This window comes from Peromyscus eremicus, chromosome 4 (genome assembly GCF_949786415.1).
Source record: "Peromyscus eremicus chromosome 4, PerEre_H2_v1, whole genome shotgun sequence".
Taxonomy (NCBI): Eukaryota; Metazoa; Chordata; class Mammalia; order Rodentia; family Cricetidae; genus Peromyscus; species Peromyscus eremicus.
The window spans coordinates 137,146,601-137,170,599 of record NC_081419.1 but is presented as its reverse complement, the minus strand read 5'-3'; the positions used below and the strand labels follow the sequence as shown (position 1 = coordinate 137,170,599).

At 51.1% G+C, this 23,999-nt stretch overlaps 1 protein-coding gene across 1 annotated transcript; it reads right to left on the bottom strand.

The window, feature by feature from the left end:
• Positions 1–13,335: 13,335 nt before the first annotated feature.
• On the bottom strand, positions 13,336–20,206 carry Ccn5 (cellular communication network factor 5). The gene is made up of 4 exons (XM_059258973.1): positions 20,147–20,206; positions 19,112–19,328; positions 16,058–16,312; positions 13,336–14,280 (listed from the first exon to the last, which is right to left on the bottom strand). The coding sequence occupies exons 1-4, from the start codon at positions 20,204–20,206 to the stop codon at positions 14,060–14,062; spliced, it is 753 nt and encodes a 250-aa protein (XP_059114956.1). The 3' UTR covers positions 13,336–14,059.
• Positions 20,207–23,999: the final 3,793 nt, after the last annotated feature.

Here is a 23,999-nt window from a genome sequence, read left to right as displayed (position 1 = left end):
AATTTTTATTTTATATTTGCCTGCATACCACTTGCACAGGGCCCGTGGAGACCAGAAGAGGGTGTAGGTTCTCCTGGAACTGGAGTTGAGGTTCCCAGTTGTGAGCCACCATGTAGGTGCTGGGAATTGAACCGTAGGTCCTCTGGAAGAACTGCTGAGCCACCTTTCCAGATCCCAGGCTGGATCTTCAGGACAACTGAAAACCATGGGAAAGCAGTAAGCAGAAGTACACGCAATTCCACCATAACCTGTTGTTTTGTTTTGTTTTGTTTTTCAAAAAGGCCAGGCATGGCAGTCCACACTTGTAATCTCAGCACTTGGGAAGTAGAGGCAGGTAGATCAGGGGTTCAAGTCCTGACTGGGCTACTTGGCACCATGTCTCACCACCACACCTCAGAAAATGCAAGGGACTGCCATGTGGAAAAGAAAAGGTGGCCGAGAGTGAAGACCCTTCAAGAGGATGGCGTCACCCAGATACATGCTAAGGGGGGCTAGCCTAAGGTAACAGAAGAAGGGAAGCAGATGGCCCTGGGATACATTAGAGAGCTGGACACATGGCAAGCCCTGCTGTGTAAGCTCCCTGGCATCAACAGGCTTCACCAGTCCAAGCTTTAGCCAGTAAATCCTCACAGAAGTGACACATACTGATCCGAGGCCAGAGCTCTAAAGCCCTGCCCCCACACCACCCCACCCCTTCCCCTCACCTGCAGGCTGAACATAGCACCCCCAAAGAGCACAGGAAGGCTGTGTGTCTTCTTGTGATCCATTATGTCAGGGTCTGATTTGGGGGGTCCATCTGTCACAGAAGGTGATACACTCCAATTCACTGGACAAGTGTCACTAGTGGATTTGGGTGTAGAGGTAAAGGGAAGGACTCAGGATGGCTCTGGAGTATTACCTGAGCAGCTAGGTGTTTGGGAAACCTTTCATTGACCCCTCTTTCAAGGAGCACACTCCTGTCTCCAAGCACCAAAATGGTACCTTCTTCGGAGTCCTTCCTGTGAGCCTGTATGGAGACTTCTGGTACAGCACCAGCTACCCTCACCTGAAGCTGTTGGGGACAACTGGACCTCCCAGGTATCTGCTGCAGCATGGCATGCATTGCTATCATCGTCCTAATCAGGCCTGTCTCCCCATAGCCTCTCACCCTTGCTTGCTCCAGCCACCCTTAACTTTTAGTCCCCGCCATAAACGCTTGCTTGGCTCATTACAGTCTTCTCCCCATCCCACTCAGCCAACATCTATTTCCTCCCTGCCAGGGGCCGGGTAGCAGCAGAAGTGCCATACAGGTATCGAGGTGCTTAATCACCCCAACTCAGCTGGCTCACATGCTGGCCTCTCAGCACAGTTGGATGTGTTTCCCCAGGGGGTCTCCTCTGAGCTCCTAGAGGCCTCTGAGTGCCCGCCATCTTCCATTCCTCCCACTACAGTATAACCCTTGCATTCCACATATGCGTCACCCCCAAGGATCATCCTCTGGTCTCCAGCACCCAGACCTGCTGTGCAGCACACACCCAGTGGCAGTTTGAGGTCAAATGAGAACTTTCATGTGCAAGTTAGGAACACCACTTCCCTTGCTCCCGGAGCTTGGGCTGGTTCAATTTCACCACCCGTAGAACGTCGGGTTTGTTTGCTTGTTTGTTTTGTTTTTTGAGACAAACTTTCTCTTTATAATAGCTCTGGCTGTCCTGGAACTCATTCTGTAGACCAGGCTGGCATGGAACCCACAGAGATCCGCCTGTCTTTGCCTCCCAAGTGCTGGAATTAAAGGTGCGAGCCACCACCGCCTGGCTTAGAATGGTTTTTGTCTTTAATTCTTTTCTGTCTCATAAGGAACTGCAGTAGCATAAGAATGGCCCCCAAGGATGCCCATGCCTCATCCTTGGGATCTGTGAATACATTTGGCTACCTGGCAAAAGGAAGCTGAGGACGCTGATGGCACAGGTTGCTGATCACCTCAACATGGGGGATGATCTCAAACCTCCGGGTGAGTCCACATTTCCACAAGGGTCCCTGTACTCAAAGATGAAGGCAGGAGAGACACCCAGCGATTGCAGCCTTAGGAACTCAGCCTGATCCCTGGAGGAGGGGTAAAGCAGGTGACATTCAGGAGCTGGAGGTGGGAAGAAGACGGGTTCCTGCTTTGTCTAGAGAAAGGAATGTGGACACACAGGCACCTTTGTTCTAGCCCAGGGAGACCCATGTCGAGAGAACTAGAAAGTTCTTCTTTTTGGGGGGTAGGGGTGGATGTAAATGTGCAAGTACACATTTGGGGGCGATGTGCATGCACACATGTGTGCATATGTGTAGAGGCCAGACATCAACTTTTGAATGTCACTCCTCAGGAGCTATCCACCTTGTTATTTCTTTGGAACAAGATCTCTCATTAGGATTCAGGGCTCTCCAGTTCAGGCAACTGGCTAGCCAGACTGCCCCAGAGATCCTCTTGACCTGACCTCCTCAGGTGGGATTACAAACATATGCCACCACACCTGACTTAAAAATGGGTGCTGGGGATTGATCTCAGGTTCTCATGGATGTTAAGCAAGCACTTTACTGGCTGAACTCTCTCTCTCCTCAGCCCCAGAAAGTAATTTGGAGGGGAGTGGGAGGTGGGGGTAAGTCCCCATGTTTGTGATGATTGACAGCTGCCATAGGGTGAATGGAGAAGCCTGGGCAGCCCCACCTGCTTGCCAACGGGATTACCCCAGGGGCATTTAGCCACTGTTAACTATCACAGTGAGTGGACCCTGGCCTGTAAGACCTCAGTTGTGGGGTGGAGTTGGGGCTCAGTGCCTATAGAAAAAGATTTTCACGCCCTCACCCCCAGAGGGTCAGGATGGCAGCCAAGTGGCCCAGAAGCAGGTTGCTGACGCAGAGAGCTAACACAGTTGCTGAGACTTTATTTTTAGTAAGAGCATCAGCAAGTTTGTTTTTCTGATTCTTCTCCGCACAGAGAGGCAGAAACCTGGGCAGAAGCCTCGGGGTGGGGGCAGGGCGCCAGGCCCTTCCACTCAAGAAGGGTTGGAGAAGAGCCTGTGGGGACAAGCAAGCTTGGGGAGCAGCTTGGTCGTGGGGAGCGGGGAGGAGAGTTCACGAGGATGATCCTGAGCACAGCTGAAGTTCACGAAGACTTGAGTTCAAATTCCTACTCCTCCACTTTCTACTTGCATGTCCAAAGATAGAACATCTCCACCTTTTTGTGCTTCGATTTTCCCATGTGAGAACCGAGATACCAACGCTCCCCACGGAGGACCGTTACAGACACTGGGATGTGCTGCTTCCCAGGTACCCTGAGCTGGTAGTCTTGTTTCCTCCCTTTTCAAAACTTCCTGTCTACAGATGCCAGGAATTCTGTTTTCAGAAACAGAGGAGAGTCTGGCTAGAGGCGCTGGAGCCCTGTGTGTGCTGAGCATTGCCACAGCGTCACCTCTACAGGCCAGGAAAGAGAAGGTGCCGATCTACCAAGTCCCCGTGGTCATGGCTGAGACAGGACTCGAACATGGGGCTGCCTGAATCCCAAGGGCACCACTCTTCTTAGGCTAGGCACTGCTGGCCATGTCACTCTTCCATCGGCCCTGGGGACCATGCTTTCCTCATGTGTGAGATGGCTACAAGAGCCTCCGTGAGGATCCCGTGACATAGAGCTGAGGGTGACTTGTCAGATGTGCCCACTGGGGTGGGTATAATTGGGGCCATGGAGGCCCTGTCTGGCCCTGCCAGGCAGGTGACTCTGCCCTGTGCTTGGCATTTTTGGTTCAGCAGTGCTATTTTAAGCCGGAGGAGGTTAAGTTTGTGTATGTGTGTTTCTCAGCTTGGAAGTCATCAGCTGAGCAGACACCAAAAACAGAACTCCCTAAGGCACTCCCTTCAGCTCCCCTCCTCCCCCTGCTTGGGGACCTGAGGGCACCTAGTGATTTTCCTTTGTCCCCTGGTGCTAGCATTATACCCATGGCCTTTCAGGGAGGCCTGGGGGCCCCTTAAAAGCTGGCAGCCTTGGCCACTCACACACTGGGGAGAGGAAGCTGAGGCCCAGCACAAGAGAGGGGACTCATCTAAGGCCACACAAGATCAGGTGGTGAACGAGGGACCAGGATGGAGTAGATAGTTATCTGGGACCTTGGGTCCCGTCTTAGGCATGTGACTTCACCTCTCTGAGCCCCAGTTTGCCCTTATCTCTGCCTCAGCAGGTGGGTAGGAATATCTGCCTGACAGGATTCCTGTGAGGATCCAATAAATGTGCTAAATCCAGGGTCTCACCAGCAAATGACAGCACCCCTCCACCAAACCAGTTTCTCCCAGCCCCTTCCATGTTGCTCATTCTGAAGGGCTTTAGGGATCATAGGAAATTGATTTTTTACAGTTAGAATGAAGTTCAGTGATTTCCAGAAAGCCAACAGGCTCAGGCATTTCCCTTGATAAGATCCCTATGTGTCCCTCTTAACAGAATTGACTGTTTTCACCCCAGGGGACATCATTGGGAGCTCCTTAGAGAGCAGCTGTGGCTTGTCAGCAGCCTGTCACTCAGGGTTCTGGGCTGCATGACATAAAAAGCTGCTTCTCACTAACCAAAGAATCTCAGGCTTACAAGGACACATGATTAAAGTCACCAGGCCAAGAGGCATGCATAGGAAGGCCACCTGCTGTGAGCTTGTTCTGGTGGCAGCCATACTTTCCTGTAGGGAGGGGTTTACCAGGCAATGGTGCGGGTGACCACGTGGCAGTCAGAGCTCAGCCCCACCCTCTCTTCTGCAGTGAAATCTACTCTGTTGGAATCAAGGGTGTCTGAGTCACGGCGTCAGGGCTTATCCAGAAGACATCATGGCCTAGAGATGGCAAGAAGATGGGGAAACGCTGGACAAGAAGAAAGTCACAGGCTGGGGGCTGGGAAGACGGTTCAGCTGTAACTCCAGTTCCAGGGGAGCTGATGCCCCCCCCCCCCCCCCCCCGGTGACTTCCTTGGGCACCAGGCATGCTCATGCATACATGCATGAAAAATACCCATACACTCAAGATAAGTAAATCGAAAAAGTTTTGTTTCAAAAATTCAGGTCAGGCTTGGTAGTACATGCCTTTAATCCCAGTCCTTGGGAGGCACAGGCAGGGAGATCTCTGTGAGTTCAACTCAGCCTGGTCTACAAAGAGAGTTCTAGGCCAGCCAGGGTTACACAGTAAGACCCTGTCTCAAAAGAGAAACAAATAAAGCCGGGCGGTGGTGGCGCACGCCTTTAATCCCAGCACTCGGGAGGCAGAGGCAGGCGGATCTCTGTGAGTTTGAGGCCAGCCTGGGCTACCAAGTGAGTTCCAGGAAAGGCGCAAAGCTACACAGAGAAACCCTGTCTCGAAAAACCAAAAAAAAAAAAAAAGCAAAAAGAGAAACAAATATATAACTTAGTTTATAAGGGGAGAGGAGATACTGGGTTAACCAAAACTAAAGACAATGAAAAAACAGCATGGAAATCTACTGCTTCATAAGCTAATTACAAATTGTATTTAAAATATAGAACGAGTTTGAACACAGATACCTTGCATGTGTGGTCAATACTTATTATTAAAGAAAAATATCAGTGCCAAGCATAGGTTATTGATCTGGAAATCCCCAAAACAACACAGACTATTGCTGTTGCTCCTGATGGCCAGCCAGAACTGGATGTTAAGGCCCTGCCGCAGAAGACACAGGACGTTTTGGTTGCAGGACATGGAGAAATGAAGCTGGAGCTGCCACGAAACCTTCCTCCCTGCTGTCTGTTCAGTGACAGAGGATGCTACACAGGCTTTCTGGGGAGAAAAGTTGTCCGTGTCAGCTCTGCCGACAACCCTGCATCCCACCACGCTGACTTGCCAGGCAAGATGTGCCCACTTTGGTGGCGTGAGTGTCATGGCGGTCACCATCTGCTTTTGGATTGGATTTGAGGCCTGAGCCACAGGAAGAAAGTCATGCCTGGTACTGTAAGCCTGCTCTAAGGCGTGGCTTGACAGGTTCTAGGGGAGAACATACTACTGTTGTTTTGGTACCCGACACATTGCCAAACCACCTTCTAAATATTTATGCTAGTTCCCATAGATTAGTGCTGGTCTCAGCCTTGGCTAGAGAAGCTTCTCTTTGCGGTAGCCAGTAGTTAATGTGGAGACTCATAACTGATGAAAGTGGAGAGAGTAAATGACAGTTGATGTTCAGCATGGACTAGAACAATCTGTATAGACACACACACACACACACACACACACACACACACACACACACACAAACTCAGACAGCATCACAGAGGAGGAAGGGAGCAGAAACACTGTGAGAGCAGGAGGAAGGAGAGGAGGGCTGTGAAATGTCTTCTGGAAGTGGCAGGGCCATGGCACTCATGAACCCACTGCAGCTATGGTTACCTGCCCAGGATCCAGCCAGCAAGTTGGGGAGGACAAGGGCAAAAAGCAGCCAAAATATCACAAGAGCAGTCTCTATGCCGCTTACTAATATTCTTCTCCTCTGAAACTTCTTAAGCCAAGCTGTCACATGCTGTGGGATGTCTTTCTGTATGCTGTGAATATGTGTTCCTCCCATTGGCTAATAAATAAAGCTGCATTGGCCTATGGCAGGGCAGGATGGAGCCAGGGGGGAAAATCCAAGAGAGATAGTAAAAGGAGAAAGGAGAGTGTTGGGAGACGCCAGCTGCTGCCCCAGGAGCAGCAAGATGCCAGCAGACCCGTCACGCCACGGCCACATGGCAACTTACAGATTAATAGAAATGGGTTAAGTTAAAAGAGCTAGCTAGCAAGAAGCCTGCCATAGGCCATAGGTAATTAATATAAGCCTCTGAATGATCATTTTATAAGCGGCTATGAATCGCAGGTGAGAGGTTTGTCCTGACCTCAGGACGGGCAGGACACAGGAAATCTTCCGGCTATAGTCACAGTTCCCATGTCCCTCAGCACCATTGTCCATGCTCGTACTTGAATGGACCATTAAGGCCCACTTAATGTTCAACCACTTTTCTGTACAAAGTCCTCTAACAAGCAGCCTGGTCAAGCCTGTCACATCAATGCCCCAGTCCCTGGTACTAACTCCTGTCTCAGACCCTGTTCTACTGCTGTGAAGAGACATCGTGACCAAAGTAAACCTTATGAAAGGAAGCATTTAATTGGGGGCTGGCTTTCAGTTTCAGAAGCTTAGTCCATTATCATCCTGGCAGGGAGCATGGTGCCAGGCCTGGTGCTGGAGAAGTAGCTGAGTACTCTGCTCCATCCTGGTCCACAGGCCGAAAGAGAAAACAACACTGGGCCTGGTTTGGACTTTTGAAACCTCAAAGCCCACCCCGCAGTGACACACTTCCTCCAACAAGGCCACGCCTACTCTAACAAGGCCATACCTCCTAATCCTAATCCTTTCAAATAGCACCTCTCCCTGGAAACTAAGCATTCAGATCGATGAGCCTGTGGGGCCCATTCTTATTCAAACCACCACAGTGTGTTACTAGAAGAGGAAAGAATAAAAGAGGGGAGTGGAATGTGTTGGGGTGTCTAGGGAAATGGGAAGGGGAAATTGAGGGTCCTAGAGGGGGTGGGCGTGCAGGAAGCAGATAATCAGGATCCATTATCTACATATATGAACCTGTCAAAGAACCAATAAAACAAGTTCTGAAAGAATCCAGTGCCTTCATTGCAGGGGACATGTCAAGTTTGGCCACGACCGTGACATGATGGAAAGCAGAGCACCTGCCTCACCGTGGAACAGTCCGTTGGACAGCACTGGCAAAGAGCACAGATTTGGCAACCAGACTGGCTGGATTTGAACGCTGGTTCCAATCTTCAGTTATCCTGGGCCTCTGTTTACTCACCTGTGAAATGGGGATAATGATCCAGTAAAAGCTCACATATGTGGGAGCCCACAAAGGTTTCCTAGTGAGATCTGAGCTTGCTTAGGGGATGGCTGGACCATGTGCACGGTCACCAGGTGTCTGGGATGGTCTACACTTGGTTGTGCTATGGGGAGGTCTTTTGCTCCACCCCTCAGCATTCCTTTAAAAGCCCTTTAGTAGAGACAGAAGGGGCTGGTGGGTTTTGACCCAGGCCCTCCCGAGCTATCCTGTGTTTTCTAACTGTCTCTCTCCTCTATACTTCTATCTACATATTCCTTATTTCTCCCTGCTCAAGAGTACCCTGGGGAATAAGAGGGAGCTGGTCTTCCTCACACACAGCCATCACACCTGGGACTAGAGGTTAGTCAACTACTCAAAGCATCAAGGGATGCTCTCACTCACACTGGACAAGCTCTCCTACCAATGAGTGCATTTCTAGCCCTTTGTTTTGTTTTGAGACAGGATCTTGCTAAATTGCCGAGGCTGGCCTTTGAGTTCACTATGCATACAAACTGGCTTCCCAAGTAACTGGGACTATAGGTGTGCACCGTCACACCCAGCTTGTGTGGCTTAAATGACGTGCTAGGAATAGAACCCTGGACCCTGAGCACTTTAGACAAGCGATCTAACACAGAAATCCATTCCCTACCCCAGGACGTCCTTTTAAATAGAAGATTTCTATTTGTGTGGTTTGTTTGTTTGTTCAAGACAGGGTTTCCCTGTGTAGCCTTGACTGTCTTAGAACTTGCTCTGGAGACCAGGCTGCCTGTCTCCTGAGCGCTGGGATTAAAGGCATGTACCACCACTGCCTGGCACACCTGGAAGATTTTATTCAATTAAAAACAAACATTTGTTTTCCGTCCAATCTATTCCTTGTGTTTAGCCCTGTTCATGAGCTTCACACATTGTCCCCATATGTGAAGGACACCTAGGACTGGCAGGCAACTAACGGAACAACAGGAGAGCAGAATCCTCTACACTGTGGTTCTTTCTTTTTAAAAATATTATTATTATCATTATTATTGTTGTTGGTTTGTTTGTTTTTCGAGACAGGGTTTCTCTGTGTAGTTTTTGGTGCCCGTCCTGGATCTTGCTCTGTAGACCAGGCTGGCCTTGAACTCACAGAGATCTGCCTGGCTCTGCCTTTCAAGTGCTGGGATTAAAGACGTGCGCCACCACCGCCCGGCTATTTTTATTGTTTTAATTGTGTGTGTGAGTGCATGTGCATGTGCCTTTAAAGACATCGGACCCCGGAACTGGAGTTCAGGCGGTTGTGAACCACCTGCTGTAGTGCTAGGACGCCAACCCGGGACCTCTTAAGAACAGCGCATGCTCTTAACCGCTGAGCTGCCACTCCAGCTGCCTCCGGATGTTTCTTTCCAGATCTTTTGGAGTTGTTTCTTCCATGCCCAATTTAAAGTAGTTTTTAAACCACAAGTCTTTACTGAGCTTTCATAAAAAAACAAACCTCTTCCCTTTGTGCTCGTATTTCACCAGCTTATGGGATCGCTAATTCAATTGCCTCTTTACAAAAACCAGTGTGGCTGGTGCAGACCAGTTTGGAAACAAACCCAATAGACTCTTGGCAAGCATGCAATTTGATGGCAGAAAGCCAGAGGGGACAAGGGTGCCAGAGAATGGCCTGCTGGCCACTCAGCAGGCGTGTGGCAGGAGTGTCCCATTCAAACAGCCTGGAGAGCCCCATTAGCCGGGAAGCTGTTTAAACAGGTTGCTAACAGGAATTTTGTTCTCACCCTCATTCTAGCAAAGACTCCATAGTGTGGTGTCGACTTTGGGAGACACCTGCACAGCAAGACAATTCATTTGCCAGCCTGTCTTACAGCCACAAGTGACCATGGGGTGAGCATCACCAATGGAGTGCAAGTTAGAGTGTAGGTTCCAGACATGGCCTCTAGGGAACAGGGAAACGTCTCCATCTCTGTCTGCAATACAGATGCAGAGGACCCTGTGCCCTGGGAAATGGTGGGTCACCATGTAAGCAGCCAGGAACATCACGTGAAGGAAAGCCGCCATCCCGTTAGAATGCTTGCCTGGTTTATTAAGACAGCTAGCATCACCCAATGGACACACTTACCATGTGAGTTGTGATAGTCAAATTAGATGATACATAGACTCCTAAGTGGGACTTCCTATTGTTTCAGGTTCCCAGATGAAGTCTGCTTTTCAGCTGAGGTCAAACAGAAGGTACCGAGAACGCCTATATTCCAGAAAGCTCCAAGACTCACCTGCAGGCCCTTCTTAGAAACATTCCACTGGCTTCCTCCTCCTACTCTAGCCCCCTCCAGCTATGTAGTGAAGTCAAGGGCAAGTTTCTAGGACCAGAGAACAGGTTTAGATCCTAGGCCTACAATATACCAACTGCGAAACCCTGGTAAAATTGTGTCAGCTCTCTGGGTGGCCTTAATGATAATATCTGCCACCTCATTGGCCTATAACCCCCCAGAAACAGAGGCTGTGAGGTCAGCTTGAGTCCTGGCTGTATGTTCTATTCCACCCTCCCTCCGACCCCTGCCTCCTTCCTCTCCCTGACTGCTGAATCCTGTCAGTCACTACATGGATCTCTTCTTTATCTAGTTGGAAGCCAGAAGAGAGTCACAAGGAATAACAAGAGCCATCCAGGTCAGAGCAAGCAGCCTGGGGAAAGGCCTAGAAGGGAGAATGTGGCCAAGAGGGGATGCCACACCTATGGGGTGTCTCAGCACAGAGGATCTGGAAGACACAAGAGGCCTGAGAGTCGTGGGTCTGGTCTAGTCAGTGGAGGTTTATCTCAGGGTCCCAGAGAGTTTTAAGCAGAATGACTTAGCCATGGTTGTGCTTACAACGGTCTTTCTGGCTATGCGGTGTGGCCAACGGGAGAAGGCACTCACGGTGGGTCATCCAGTGGACAGACAAGGTACCCTGCCTCGGGGCCTGGTGATTAAATAATACACTCAGCACAAATGGAAAAGCAACAAAATACCCTCCACCAAACAGGGGCTGGGGGAGAACTAGCTGTCTCTGTCACCACCTCACCCTGAAGCTTAGGGACACGGTCTCCAAATAGGCTGCACTTTTACATCTGGGCAACAGGGGGCAGCAGTGACCTCTAGTTCCAGGACTTGGATCCGCTGGCAGCGTCTCCGCTATTCAAGCTTACAAATATCACTAGGGGGCAGCACCATGTTACTGTTTCCTCCACCAAAGTCCGTTGGAAACCCGCTAATAACACAGATTTTAGCGATGTGGGCACTCAGGGTGGGCTGGGAGCAGGGGACTCAGGAAATGCAAGATCCTGCTTGGACCAGATGCTGGCGGAGGCGCGGGTTGTTCTTGAAGAGTTGACAAGTGACCGCGTGTGATCTGGATACTTGATAATATTGCTCAGTTGAGGTTAAGAAAAAGAAGGGAAGGGAAAAGACAAAATGGGAGGAAAGGAGAAGGGAGAGAAGGGATAGACAAAAACAAAGAGGAGAGAAAAGACGGGGAAGGATAGGAGTGAAAGACAGGAGAGAAATGGGTGGGGGTGGGGAAACAGCGCATGGGCCGTGGGTTCAGCTGGTTCGGGGTCTCCTAGCCCTGATAGTAGCTGTAATTTTACATCTCCATCTTCAGTTTCTCCTCTGTAGGGCAGGAATTCCTTCAAGTACTTCACATTTCAAAAGTCATGGACAGGTGCACCAGGACACAGTAAATACTCAGTAGGTGATGGTACAGTCCACTGCCTGGCACCATCCTGGTGCTGAGCCCAGAGCAAGGTCTAGAGGGCCAGATTCTCTAAAGCTGTCGCCAGTTAGGACAGGGAGGGTGCTGGGCATCTTGGCAGGCCTGGGATCTCTCTCTGTCTTCCACTGAGGGAGCCCCGTCTTCATGATCTCCCTCAACATGCAGGAAGGTGGGGTGCCCCAGTCCACAGTCTGGCTCCGTGCTGGGTGATTCAGCTATTGCTGACAGAGAAGGAGTTTCCAGAGAGCAACAGGTCGGTGACACACAGTTCCCCTGCTGCTCCAGCCCAGCACTAAGGAAGTGAGTGCAGACACTTTCCTGGGGTTCAGCCAGTCGGACCCAGGTAGCTCAGCTAGGAAAGCCTGACCGAGGAAGAAGGTCAGAAGGTCTTCACCATCTCTTCACACAGGGAGGGCTCCCGTCCCAGCCCTCCATCATTCTACCACACAAAGGCTGCCCTTCCTCTCCCTGTTTGGTGATTCTGGGAGACTGGCAGCCCTACATTATGAGGTTCCTTCTCCTCTTGCCTCCAGGCCAGCTTTGGGCTTGGCCACCTTGCCCCACCTGTGGGAGGCTGCTCTCACTTCCAGGTGTGGTGGGGAATTCGTTCTCTAGTTGGCTGCTCAGACGGACTCAGTACCCACACTGAATGTTTCTTCTTTTTTATACTCTGTCGAATAGGACAAACCAGTCACTGAAGAGCGTCTGGCTTCGAAGGCGCAAAGCTCAGGGACAGGCAAAATCACACCTGTGGAGATGGAAATCAGGCAGGATGGGGCTCATCTAATCACCAGAAGGGGAGCACAGGAGGAGCAGGACTTTCCTGAGGTGATGGGAACATTATATACCTGGACAGAGGTGTTGGTTACACGGATGCACAGTCATAAAGACCTGAGACAGGTTTGTGGCTTGTGCATTTAACTGTGCGAATTACACACATCTCAATTGTTTCATAGGGAGAATCACACTTTCAGCACAGAGACTATTGTCCTTTGTTTAGTTTTTGGTTTTTGAACATGATCTCACTGTATAGCTCTGGCTGGCCTGGAACCCAATATGTAGACCAGGCTGGCCTCGAACTCACAGAGATCCATCTACCTGCCTCTTCTTTGGAGTTCTGGGACTAAGGGCATGTACCACCACACAGACCAGAGACTTCTCTGATTGCCTGGCTAGACATTGATGACAACACCATTTTAAAAAGTATTTGTTGCCAGGTGTGGTGGCATATGCCTTTAATTCCAGCACTTGGAAGGCAGAGGCAGGGAGATCTCTGAGTTTGAGGCCAAACAAGCAAGTCTACAAATTCTGGTCTACAAAGCAAGTTCCAGAACAGCTAAGGCTGTTACACAGAGAAACCCTGTCTCAAAAAAACAAATAACAAAAAAGTATTTGTTGTTTGTGGTGTTTGTGTATGTGCACGTACGTGTGTGTGTGTGTGTGTGTGTGTGTGTGTGTGTGTGTGTGTGTGTAGGACCTCAGGCATTGTTCCTTAGGAGTTTTCCACTGTGTTTTTTGAAACAGGGTCTCTCACTGGCCCAGAACTTACTAAGCAGGCTATGCTGACTGGCCTTGGAGCTCTAGGAATCCTCCTGCCTCGATTCCCCAGTACAGGGATCATAAGGCTGCACCACCATACCTGGCCTTTGTATGTAGGTTCTGGGATTCATCCCAGGTTCTCAAGCTTTCCTGGCAAACACTTTACCAACCAACCTCAGCCCCTACTTTTAATTTTAAAATAAACACAAAATGGACCATGGGAGAGGATGTAAATTTTATATTTAGGTGGTTTTTAGTTTTGTTTTGACATGATAACACAGGACACCAGAAGTGTAGAGCTGTGAACCTCCTGCTTTTCAAGTGCTTAGGAAATGTGTGTTCTTACAAATATAAAGTGAAGTCCATGGATCTTGCTGATGCTCCTTGGGACAGCATGATTTCATCTCTTCATGTTCACAGAGAATTCTGCCACTGAATTCTTCCCGGGCTGGCAGGGTATTCTCAGACCAGGGAAGCCAGACTCATGAGTCCACCCATAATCTTGACTTTGGGGACAAGTGCACAGAAGTCCAAGAAGGAAATTGGGAGTTTCAGGCAATCTGCTGCCTGGTACCTCCTCACCCCCATTGTCCCCAGCATGATGGCCAGGCTTGCCCAGCACAGCTTAGCTTTAAAAGTTCTTTCGGTGGTCCTTTTCGTACAGGGAAGTTTGGAGAAAAAGCTGCCCCATGTGCATGTTTGATAAGGAACTAGCCAGGAGGACCCAGACGCCTGGGTCAGAATCCCAGGCTGAATTAGAGAAACGGAGCTGGTCATATGCTACACCTACCTCAGAGACAGCAGGCATCCCTCAGTGCCCTGGACAGCGAACCCAACCAGGACAGTTAACTGCAGCCAAGAAAGGGACAGCTACCATCAGTCCAGGGCCTGGTCCTAGGGACACCTGCTGAGAGTGGCAGCCTCTGCATCTCCATCCCCAGTTGGCTCTAGTAGGCACTGTTCCATGAGCTTTGACTCCTGCCTGCCAGGCAGGGTCTGGGCAGGCACAGGCGGCGCTGGATCTCCAGTTGGCAGAATCGGTTCTGGTTGGATACTCGGGTGGCTATACCCAGCCCACAGGTGGTTGAGCAGGGGCCCCAGGCTGTGCTCCAATTTGGACAGGGGACATCGGCCGATGCAGGAGTGACAAGGCCAGAAAGTTGGTGTCCTGGGGGTTAGAAAGAAGAGGGTGAACATGGAGAGGTCGGGGCTCTGCAGGCAAGTCCACCGGCCTGCTGGCCATCACAGGGACCCTGGCGAGACGGCTGAGCCTTAGTTTCTTCCTAAACTTCCTAACATTTGGGATTGAATAAACAATGGCTGGGGAGTCTACCCACAATGCACCCCGCTGACACTGGTCATGAGAACTGGAAAGGGCCCTTTCCTTTCTCTACCTTCCTACTCCCTGATCCATGGTGTCACATGGACACACTGTGTGGCACTGCCACCTGCTGGTAAGAATGCTGAAGGGCCAAGACGACAGGCTCCCCATGGCCTACCTCTTCCCTCCCACTCTCCTCTTCTGTCATGTTTGATGTCCTTCCTTCTAGCCCTGAGAACCAAGAGCATATCTGGCAAAGTCTAGAGAGATCTTTCAGTTGTCACAGTCAATGTATACAGGAGGGTTTTTTTTTGGGGGGGGGAGGGTTGCTACTGACATCTAGAGTGTAGAGGCCAGGTTGTCTTTCTACATCCCACAGCATACCCAACAGCCCCCAACCACAAAGAGCGACTCATCCCAAATGTCACTGGTGCTGATGACGAAAGACCCAGCTTTGTACACACAGGTGTCATGTGTTGGTGTGTCAGAGCAGGGGGTGTTGGATCAAGGACGGCTCAAGAGTACCAAGTTGTGAGGTGTTTGCCCAGAGCCTACACACACCCTCCTAGGCACACAGGTCACTTCCAGATCACTAAGTCTAGCTAAAACGGGAGTGTTATTGAATAGTTGTGAAACCATCTTTGCTAAGGAAGAGTCTCCAGAATAAAAAAAAAAAAAAAAAAAAAAAAAAGTTTGCGCATGCTCAGTACAGACCCAATTACAAAACTATTTTTGATGAGCAGCTGGTCGAATCCACGGATACAGAGGACCAACTGCAAGTATGCTCATGGCCCTGTGTACGTGTACACACAATGGAGGTCAGATGGGAGGTAGGGCTTTTATCTTGCTTTTCACTATGTAAGTGGAGGGCTGGCAGCATGGCTCAGTGGTAGAGCATGTGCCTAGTGTGTACAAGGCTGTAGGTTCAATTCCAAGTGTTATGGGAGGGTGTGATATATACGGTGAGCTGGATGACTTTCTCCAATGTGCCTAACTTGATGTGCCATATTCCCTGCCAGGGATAATGGTGGCCAGAGCACGTACGCAGTGAGTATCAGGCCTCTTTACAACCCATTCACTTGATCTAATTCATTTTGTCCTCGCCACAGTTCTAAAAGGTGGGTGTTCTTATTAGTTCCACTTTACAGTTGGAGAAACTGAGGCAGGAAACTCCAGCAAGTTTTTCAGATCACACAGCAAGCAAGGCCAGCACTGGGTTGAAAAACGCAGTGTCCATCTCTTTAACCCACCCGTCTCCTGCCTTCCGCATGTGGCAGCATCCACAGAACCAGCCCTTACTTCCTGGTCACCTTCTCCAGTCAAACTCATGTGACAACAATAATGTTTTCAAAGAAACGGGACACCAAAGTCCCAAAGTTGAAGCATTTGTAGAAGGATGTAGCTGTCTTGTCTGTACCTCTGCCCAGCCCTGGGCTGTGTCCCAAACTCCAGTCCTGCTGGTTCATCTTTTACCCAGTATTTTACTAAATCCACACAATCATGGATTCATAATATTATAGATTGTACACATGTATTAAGTGTCATAAATATGTGTTCCATATGTGTATCTGGAACCCCAGCAGCTGAGGCCTTGGTGGCCTGGGCTTAACCTATAGTCACTCACCTTGGGCCAGGTAACGCTGGATCCTTGGCATCGCTCCCTGGTCACACACCCACTCAGGACAGCACCTCCCAGGCACCTCTACTCTCCTGGGGCGTGGACAGTCCCAGCTGGGCAGCCGCACATCCTCACTGCACAGTGGCAGGCAGGTGAAGCCGCCATCGTCACAGCGGCAGAGGACCCTACAATTGGGCTGAAAGGTCTCCCCATCCAGGTACCTGTGGCCATTCACCTCACAGCTTCCATCATCCTCTTCCACTACACAGGGAGGAGAAAGCAGACCGGCTGTGAGTCCTGGCCCCAGAGCACAAGACAGGCACCCCGGCCCAGCCCTGGCCTCACCACACCCCTCCCCCGCTGGCCTGCCTCCCTCCTCAGCAAGACAGAGAGGCATCCAGGAGCCTGGCTTGGACCCCAGCTCCAAATTTTCTTAACCATGGACCACGTAATTTCACTTCTTGCCTCAGTTTCTCTATGTGAAAAATAGTATATGCTGGTACTTATTTCACAGTGTGTCCTAGACTAAATGAAATTAAGTGTGCAATGAATCTGAAAAGATGAAGCCTTGCATTAAGGGATGTGGCTCAGTTTGTAGAGTGCTTGCCTAGCGTGCTCAAGGCCCTGAGCTCAATCTCCAGCATTGTATAAACTCGGTGTGATGGCATGCTTGCTGGCACTCCTGGAATCCTAGCACTTGGGAGGTGGTGGCAAGAGATTCAGAAGTTCAAGGCCAGCCTGGGCTGGAGACCCTGTGAAGTTAGTGATATTTAGTATTTAGCCGTGAAGCACACTGGATCTGGGGTGTCCAGTAGCATCCCCTTCTGTCCTCTTCCTGTGTGGAGTTATCACTGTCTGCCAAGGTTTAACTTGCTGGCCATGGGACTTTGCATTAGCTACTTAAATTATCTGAGTGGCCCCATCACCACCTCCCTAGAGAGCTGGAGCCAGAGCGTTCCTCCTCACATCCCCTTATTTCTCCAGAGAGGACAACTCTGTCAGCTCCCTGTCCCCACTGCCTCCAGATCACAGCCCCTTGGATACAAAGACCAGACCTTCTGACCTGGACCATGTTGCCAATGGTTCCTTAGGAACCACACAGGTGCTGTGCCTTGCTCCCTACTTCTGGGTTCACCCCACCACACCCATCACACACACACACACACACCACCTGACCTCTACTGCCTCAGCTTTGGGCCCCTAGTTGCCAGGATGACCTGGTAAACAGAGGTGTGTTTAGGAAAGTCAACGGGAGGACGATAATTTTAGCAAGAGTTCCTGGCACCTCAGAGGCCATCAGCTGGGAGCTGGCTGGGTGTGGGGCAAGTGAGGCTGGGCAGTCAATCCCTCAGCAGGGTAGATGCACTATGAGAGGTGCCTTGAGATGGCAAACCCCATGAACCATCTCAGAATTCCCCTACCCAGCTGTACCCGTGTCCAACTGCCAAAACCCTTGTTCCCTCCAAGCCTTCTTCAGGGTCCCCTCTGCCAGCAACCTCCCCTACCCACCCGTGACAGCAGCCTTCACTGGAGGTCCCCAGGCTCCCCTGAGCACGAGCCACAGGCTTGCTATCTGGGGACTCTCGGTGTCCTTTCTGCCCTCTGGAAGCCGTTTGCAAAGGCACGAGTCACAGATGGATTGATTTTTCCTTCCACCACTCACAAGCTGTGCGGCCTGTGTAAGTGACCTGAGCCTCTCTGAACTGAGCTCCCTCGCCTCCAAAAGAGGGGCAACCCTGAGATCTACCTCAGTGTTAAGGATAAAGTAGAACTGACTTGTAAAGCATTTTCCCACAAGACTTACTCTAGAAAGGGCTCCTGTTACTGCCAGCCCCGCTAGAACCTCTGCCATCATCCACGTAATGCCACAAATATTTGCTGAGCACCTACTGTGGCCTAGGCGGTGTGCCAAGCGGTTGTAATCCAGGATATGTGGGCAAACGGGCAAACATCATCCAGTGAAAAGTAAACACAGCTCACAAGTCGAGGCTGTGCGGGCTGGTGACCGGGCAGAGAGATGACGGCGCTGGAGGGGAGTTACACTTTTTTAAATATGGTGCCAGGGCCTCATGGATGAAATAGCGTGTGAGTAGGAATGCGAAGGAAGTGAGGGAACTTCCCATGTGTATATCTAGGGAAAGGATGAGGATAGAGGAATGGCCAGGGCAAAGGCCCCAAGGTTGAGAGCGTGATCTGGGTGTTCAGGGCCAGTGTGGCTGGAGCAGAGAGCAGGAGCAAGAAAGGGAGCAGATGAGGTCATTTTTGTCAAAGTGTGAAACACACTTAGATGAAACAGATGAATTATAAAAATCTAAACCTTCTCTGTTCCTCTAACGTTCTCAACTGGGGTAATTTTGCTCTTTGGTGACCTTGGCAAGGTCACCACTGGTAGCTGATTCTGGCGCCTCCTGGGTACAGAGGGTGCTGCTAACTGTCAGGCCCCAGAGGGCCTTCCTCCAACAGTGGCCTGGTACATAGTCACTGAGCCCTGCTCCAAAGTGTCAGAGGACACCCAGGCCTGAGAGGGTGGTAAGGAATGTCACACATCCAATGCCACTGGGAAACAGCCCCGGGGCTCGCACTGTAGCCCAAAGCTCTCAGTGGAATGGAGGGAATGGACTGTTACTTAAATCTGACTGGAGATGGGCAGGGTGTAGGGCATGGAGCAGGCTAGCTAACATCTCTGAGCCTCAGTTCCCCTGTCTGTAGACCTTGCGCAGCAGGACTATGGGGCATGAACAGTGAGTGACCAGCACTGTTCGAGGCACACACGACGCCCCACTGGAGCCTGTCCTCTACTTCCCACAGGTCTGTGCATTTGTCTTGGGGCAACTGCTTGCCCAGTTTTGGAAGCTGGCTGTGATTTGGGATATCCCAGCAGAGGACAAGAGGGAAGAAACAGGAAGTGGGTCCAGGAACCTTTGGAGGTGAGCTTTGGCTGAGCTGAAGGAAGACCCGCTCCTAGGGTGAGATCAGAGAGATACAGAGAGCAGGGCTCCACTTGGACTCTGGACCCCATGGCCTGGACGCCACCCCCATTAGTCTGGCAAACCTGCTTACAGAGGCACGTGGCCTCACGGCCACCGGGGCCTGCCCCAGGCTGACAAACCAGGCCCTGGCTGGGGTCGCAGACATGCAGATGGTCACAGGACTCCCCCAGCCGCCGTGCACACACTCGACAGCAGCCACAGCCATCCAGCACCAGGGGCACCCCCAGTGGGCACTGGGGTGGTGTCCAGGGACAGGTACAGGATGTCGGACACAGCTGGGCACACACCTGAAAAGACAGAGACCTTACTCAGCTTTGACTATCATAGAAGGTATGGAGACTCTTACAAATGGTCACTTCTTAGCTGAGTCAGACAGTGTGGGATCCTTAACTTGGCCTCAGTGTCACCCAGAACTGGCCTTGAACTGGAACCATCCCATGGTGCTCCTAAGAGGCAGAATGACACTGTGCTCTGGAGCAAGGACCCCCAAGTCAGAGTTTCACTTCTAGGCTCTGCCTTATTGGTTGAGTTGTCTGAAAAGTCCTTGAGTTCTCCAAGCCTGGGTTTCTTCATTTGTGGAAGAGGACAGGAAATGATGCCACTAACTCCTGAGGAGGTTGGCGATACGGTTTGCTTTCTTTTGGGAGGGGGGTGTGTACATGTATGTGTGGTGTGCAGGTAAATGTGTGTAAATGTGAAAGGATCACTATCCCGTGACTGCCTCTATCATTCTCCAGCTCTCTCTCTTTTTTTTTTTTTTTTTTTTTTTTGAGACAGGATCTCTCACTGTGCCTGATGATCACAAGCTAGCCAAGTAAACCCTAAGGATCTGTCCATCTCTGCACCCTCAGCGCTGGTGGTACAGATGTGTTCCGCTGTGCCAGGCTGTTATATATGGTTGCCAGGGATGGATCTCAGGTCCTGAAGCGTGTGCAGCAGGCATTTTACCTGCTGAGTCGGCTCCCCAGCCTCCTGACTGTGGTTAGCTCTGGTGGTCATCCTTGCTAATTACAATAAAGGCTGACCTATGAACTCACAGGAAGGCAAGAGTGAGAGCCTGAGGAGTGAGAGGTGGGAAGCCAACATGTTCTGGGTGAGTTCTTACCCTCAGGCTAAAGACATCAGACAGAACGTGGAAGTCCCTGGTCTTGGCACAATCCAACATGTTTCCCAGCCCTGAGTGCACATCACATTAGCCAGGAAAGGGAAAATACAGATTCCCAGGCCTCCTCATGACTAGAAGTCATGAAGGCAGGACCTGCAATCCATTTAGTAAGCTGTCTAGAAGCTTCTAAGCTTCATCTAGGTCCACAGCCTCTCTGGCCCACCCCACCCCACCCCACCCCATACCTCCACCCTACTCTACCCCACTCCCATGCCGCCCTGCACAGATGGGGAAATTAACTCCAAAGGGGGGGGGGGATGATTGCTCATAGCCAAATCTGGGAGCTATGCCAAGCCCACGGCCCCAGAGGAGGAGACTTCTCCAGTAACAGGCAAAATCTGAGCCAGGGGCTCAGTACCCATTCATTGCAGAGCCAAGGCTTCACCCCAGTGACACACTGGGCCTCCCACCCAGGACAGAAATACCCAAATGGAACACCAGAAGCCATGGGTTCCCAAGAGGGTGGGGACCACGAGAGGTACCACTCGAGATGTTCCTGACTGCCTGCCCCACCAGTGGAGGACCAATCTTTAGCAGGAGTAGACGACCTTATATGAAGGAAAAGAAAGCTAAAGATCCCAGACCACCTAATTGGCCCAAAGAGGCAGTGATCCCTTTACCTTAGGCCCTTATCCTGTCTACCCCTAGACCCACAATCCTAAAAACCTGTGCTCCAGGGCCCACAGTTCTCACTGTGGCCAGCAGGGGCCGCCATAGAGTAGCCGTCTGTCCTTGACCAGTGGCTCACACCTAAGGCAGGGCACTCTGCAGAATTTCAGGTTCCAAAGGGTTCCTGAACAGTCTCTGGGAGCTTGTAATGAACACACACTGTCACCTCTCTAAGCCTTCTGTGTCACCTCAATATAGGATATAATACATTCTGGGGCACCTCACTCGGAGCTGGCCTGGGAGGAAAGAGGCGGACTTTCAGAGCACGGTTTTAACTCCCTTGGCTGACCAGAACTGACTGAGCAGAAAACAAGCCTTCTACGGAGCCCCTGGCCTGCTGCAGGCCTTCGGTAGCTCCCAGCTTCTCCAGGTCCTGACCCCCAGGACTAATGATACCAGTTACTCTGAGTGCTGTGTGGACAAGCTGTCCATTTTGCACTCTCCTGTGAGGTATGGGTAGTTTGTCTGATTTAAAGATGATGAACTAACATTTGAGAGACTGAGGCAGGAGAATTACCTCAAGTTTGAACTTAGCCTGAGCTACATAGTGAGTTCCAGGCCAGCCTGGGCTACAGAGGCTATTTGTTTCAAAATAAAGTCCAAAATAGTAATGGCAAAACAGGTCAAAATCAAGATGTAAACAGCTGGAACGCAATGGGATAGGACCAGAATCCAGGTTCCTGGGAAGCCAGAGTCCAAACTTAACTCTTGTGCCTACCCGTTACCCTCCAGGGGCTCCTCCATTAACAGCTGAGCCTCTGCCTCAGTCTGCTCATTTGTTCAAGGACAGTGACAAGGCAGGGCAAGTGTTCTTGACTGGTCTATGGAAGAGGCGGCCCCCTCTGACCTCCCTCCTCTCCTCTGCCCTTGTTAACCATCATGTCCCCATACTCTAGCTGTCTCGTTTGCCATGGTATCCCCAGACCAAGTAACTAGGACTCTGGTCGCAGGCAGCCCTGATCAAGAGGGCTTCGCTGTTTCCAGGTTCCCTGTCCTGGTCCCAGTCCCAGCTCTTCCTTGGCCTCTCAGAACCCCTCTCCCTCCCTAGGGAACAGGAGACTAAGCCACCCACTCCAGCATCTTGCTCTGCCCCATCCCCTTCCAAGACCAGAAGCCAGTTGGTCCTGAGCTTTCGAGGGAGACCTCTTGGGGCCAAGAAGGGAGAAGCTTATGGCCACAGTCCATTGGTCCCATGCCCTAACTCCATGTTACTGGGAACTCAACATTTAGTGCAAGGCATTGCCCAGGTTGGGTTGGAGACACAGACTGGGGTCTCCTTAGAACACACTGTGTCTGTCCCAGGCTCGATCATGATACTCTTCTATTGTTCTATTTCTTTGCAGTGTGGCTTTGGACAATTGCTCACCCTCTCTGAGTCTCAGTTGACTAAAAGAGGAAAACACTTTATAAGACTGTTGTGAATGTGAGGCAAGGTGGAACTACACATGAGCCTCTTAAAAAAATGTCCCATGTGGGGCTGGAGAGAAGACTTAATGATTAAGAGCACCAACTGCTCTTCTCGAGGTCCTGAGTTCAATTCTCAGCAACCTGATGGTGGCTCACAACCATCCATAATGAGATCTGGTGCCCTCTTCTGGCCTTCAAGGACACATGCAGACAGAACACTACATAATAAATAAATCTTTTTTAAAAAATGTCCCACATGACACTGAGGGACGTTTACTCACAGAGATGTCTCCTGTTCTCTCTGACCAAGGTCAGAGGGTCACTATACTTTGCAATCAGACCCCAGCATCCATCCCTGTCCTGGTGGTTTATTCTTACGCAACACTTACATCTGATTTAGTTTCTGCAGAGGAGACTGGAGGGTCCCTGCTGGAGGACACTCACCTTGGTCCAGGGCCTGTGCTACCTTCTACAGAGCAATTCTCCTCAATGATCTCCCCAGAGGATTCTTGTACCCATTTGACTGAGGCCGAGGCTCAGAAAGGGAAGGACACATGCCTGAGGTCACACAGCAGAACTTGCAAGAAGCAGTGGTCTGAGCCCAGGGAGAGAAGCAAGCCCGGGCACAGAGATCAGACTATATCCTGTGTACGGCCTGCCAAGGGTCCTAAGTTGTAACCATATAGCCATCCACCCAGAATTCTACTTTTAAAGGCCAGGATTCCTTACCATTGAGAGAAGGCAGAGGAAGGAGATGGTCAGAAGATGGGTCAGTGGAGTGCCCCTCATGTCACCGTGTCCCTTGTGGAGCCAGCTTCAACCCTGGGAGGCAAGACCTGAGTCTTTATGTTCTAGAGACTATGAGGTTCCTACTAGGTACAGAGAGAGAGAGAGAGAGAGAGAGAGAGAGAGAGAGAGAGAGAGAAAGAGACAGAGAGACAGAGACAGAGACACAGAGACAGAGACAGAAAGAGAGACAGACAGACAGAAACACACACACACACACACACACACACACACACACACACACACACACACCACTTATAGTTCTCATTCTTCTCCTCACAGTCCCAAGAATGAGCCCAGTTACCTGAAGGAGAGGCCCCTGAGGCCACCAAGAAGGCGTCTGACAGTGCTCAAGAGGCGAGGACAAGCCGGCAGGAGCCTCTCGGCTCCTCAGCTCCCAGCAAGAAAGGCCTCCAGCCCAAGCCACTGCCACAGCAGCTGCAGCCTTGCCAGGGCCCCTGTCCCACCCGCAGGGGCCTGTGGAGACCAGAAGCGTCCGTCCGGCAAACACCCGTTTCCAGATCTGACCCGCAGCGTCTTGAGCCCTGTGGCCCGAACTCCGGGCAGCGCAGACCCAGCCTGCGGTTTCTGGCAGGGAGACTGGCAGCCACCCAGAGGTGGGTGTGACCCGGAGCAGAGCTTCCCTGGCAGCCTGGCTGCTCTTGACAACCAGGAGCCTCCCTGTCCTGCCTCTGGGCTCCAAAGGTGGCTTAGTGTGGCCAAGCCTGAGCAGGCTGGACCTACTATGTGCTTCTGGCACCAGCTGGGCCCTGCTGATCTGATGAAGCTAAATCGTCTTTGTTGAATTCCACCAGCTCTGGGGGGCCCTGTGGGACTGGAGACACAGCACAGACCTGGGGACCAGACCCTGGGGGGTGGAGGTAGCAATGGAAACACTGAGGGAGCCTCTTATTCAGACTAAGGCAGGGGT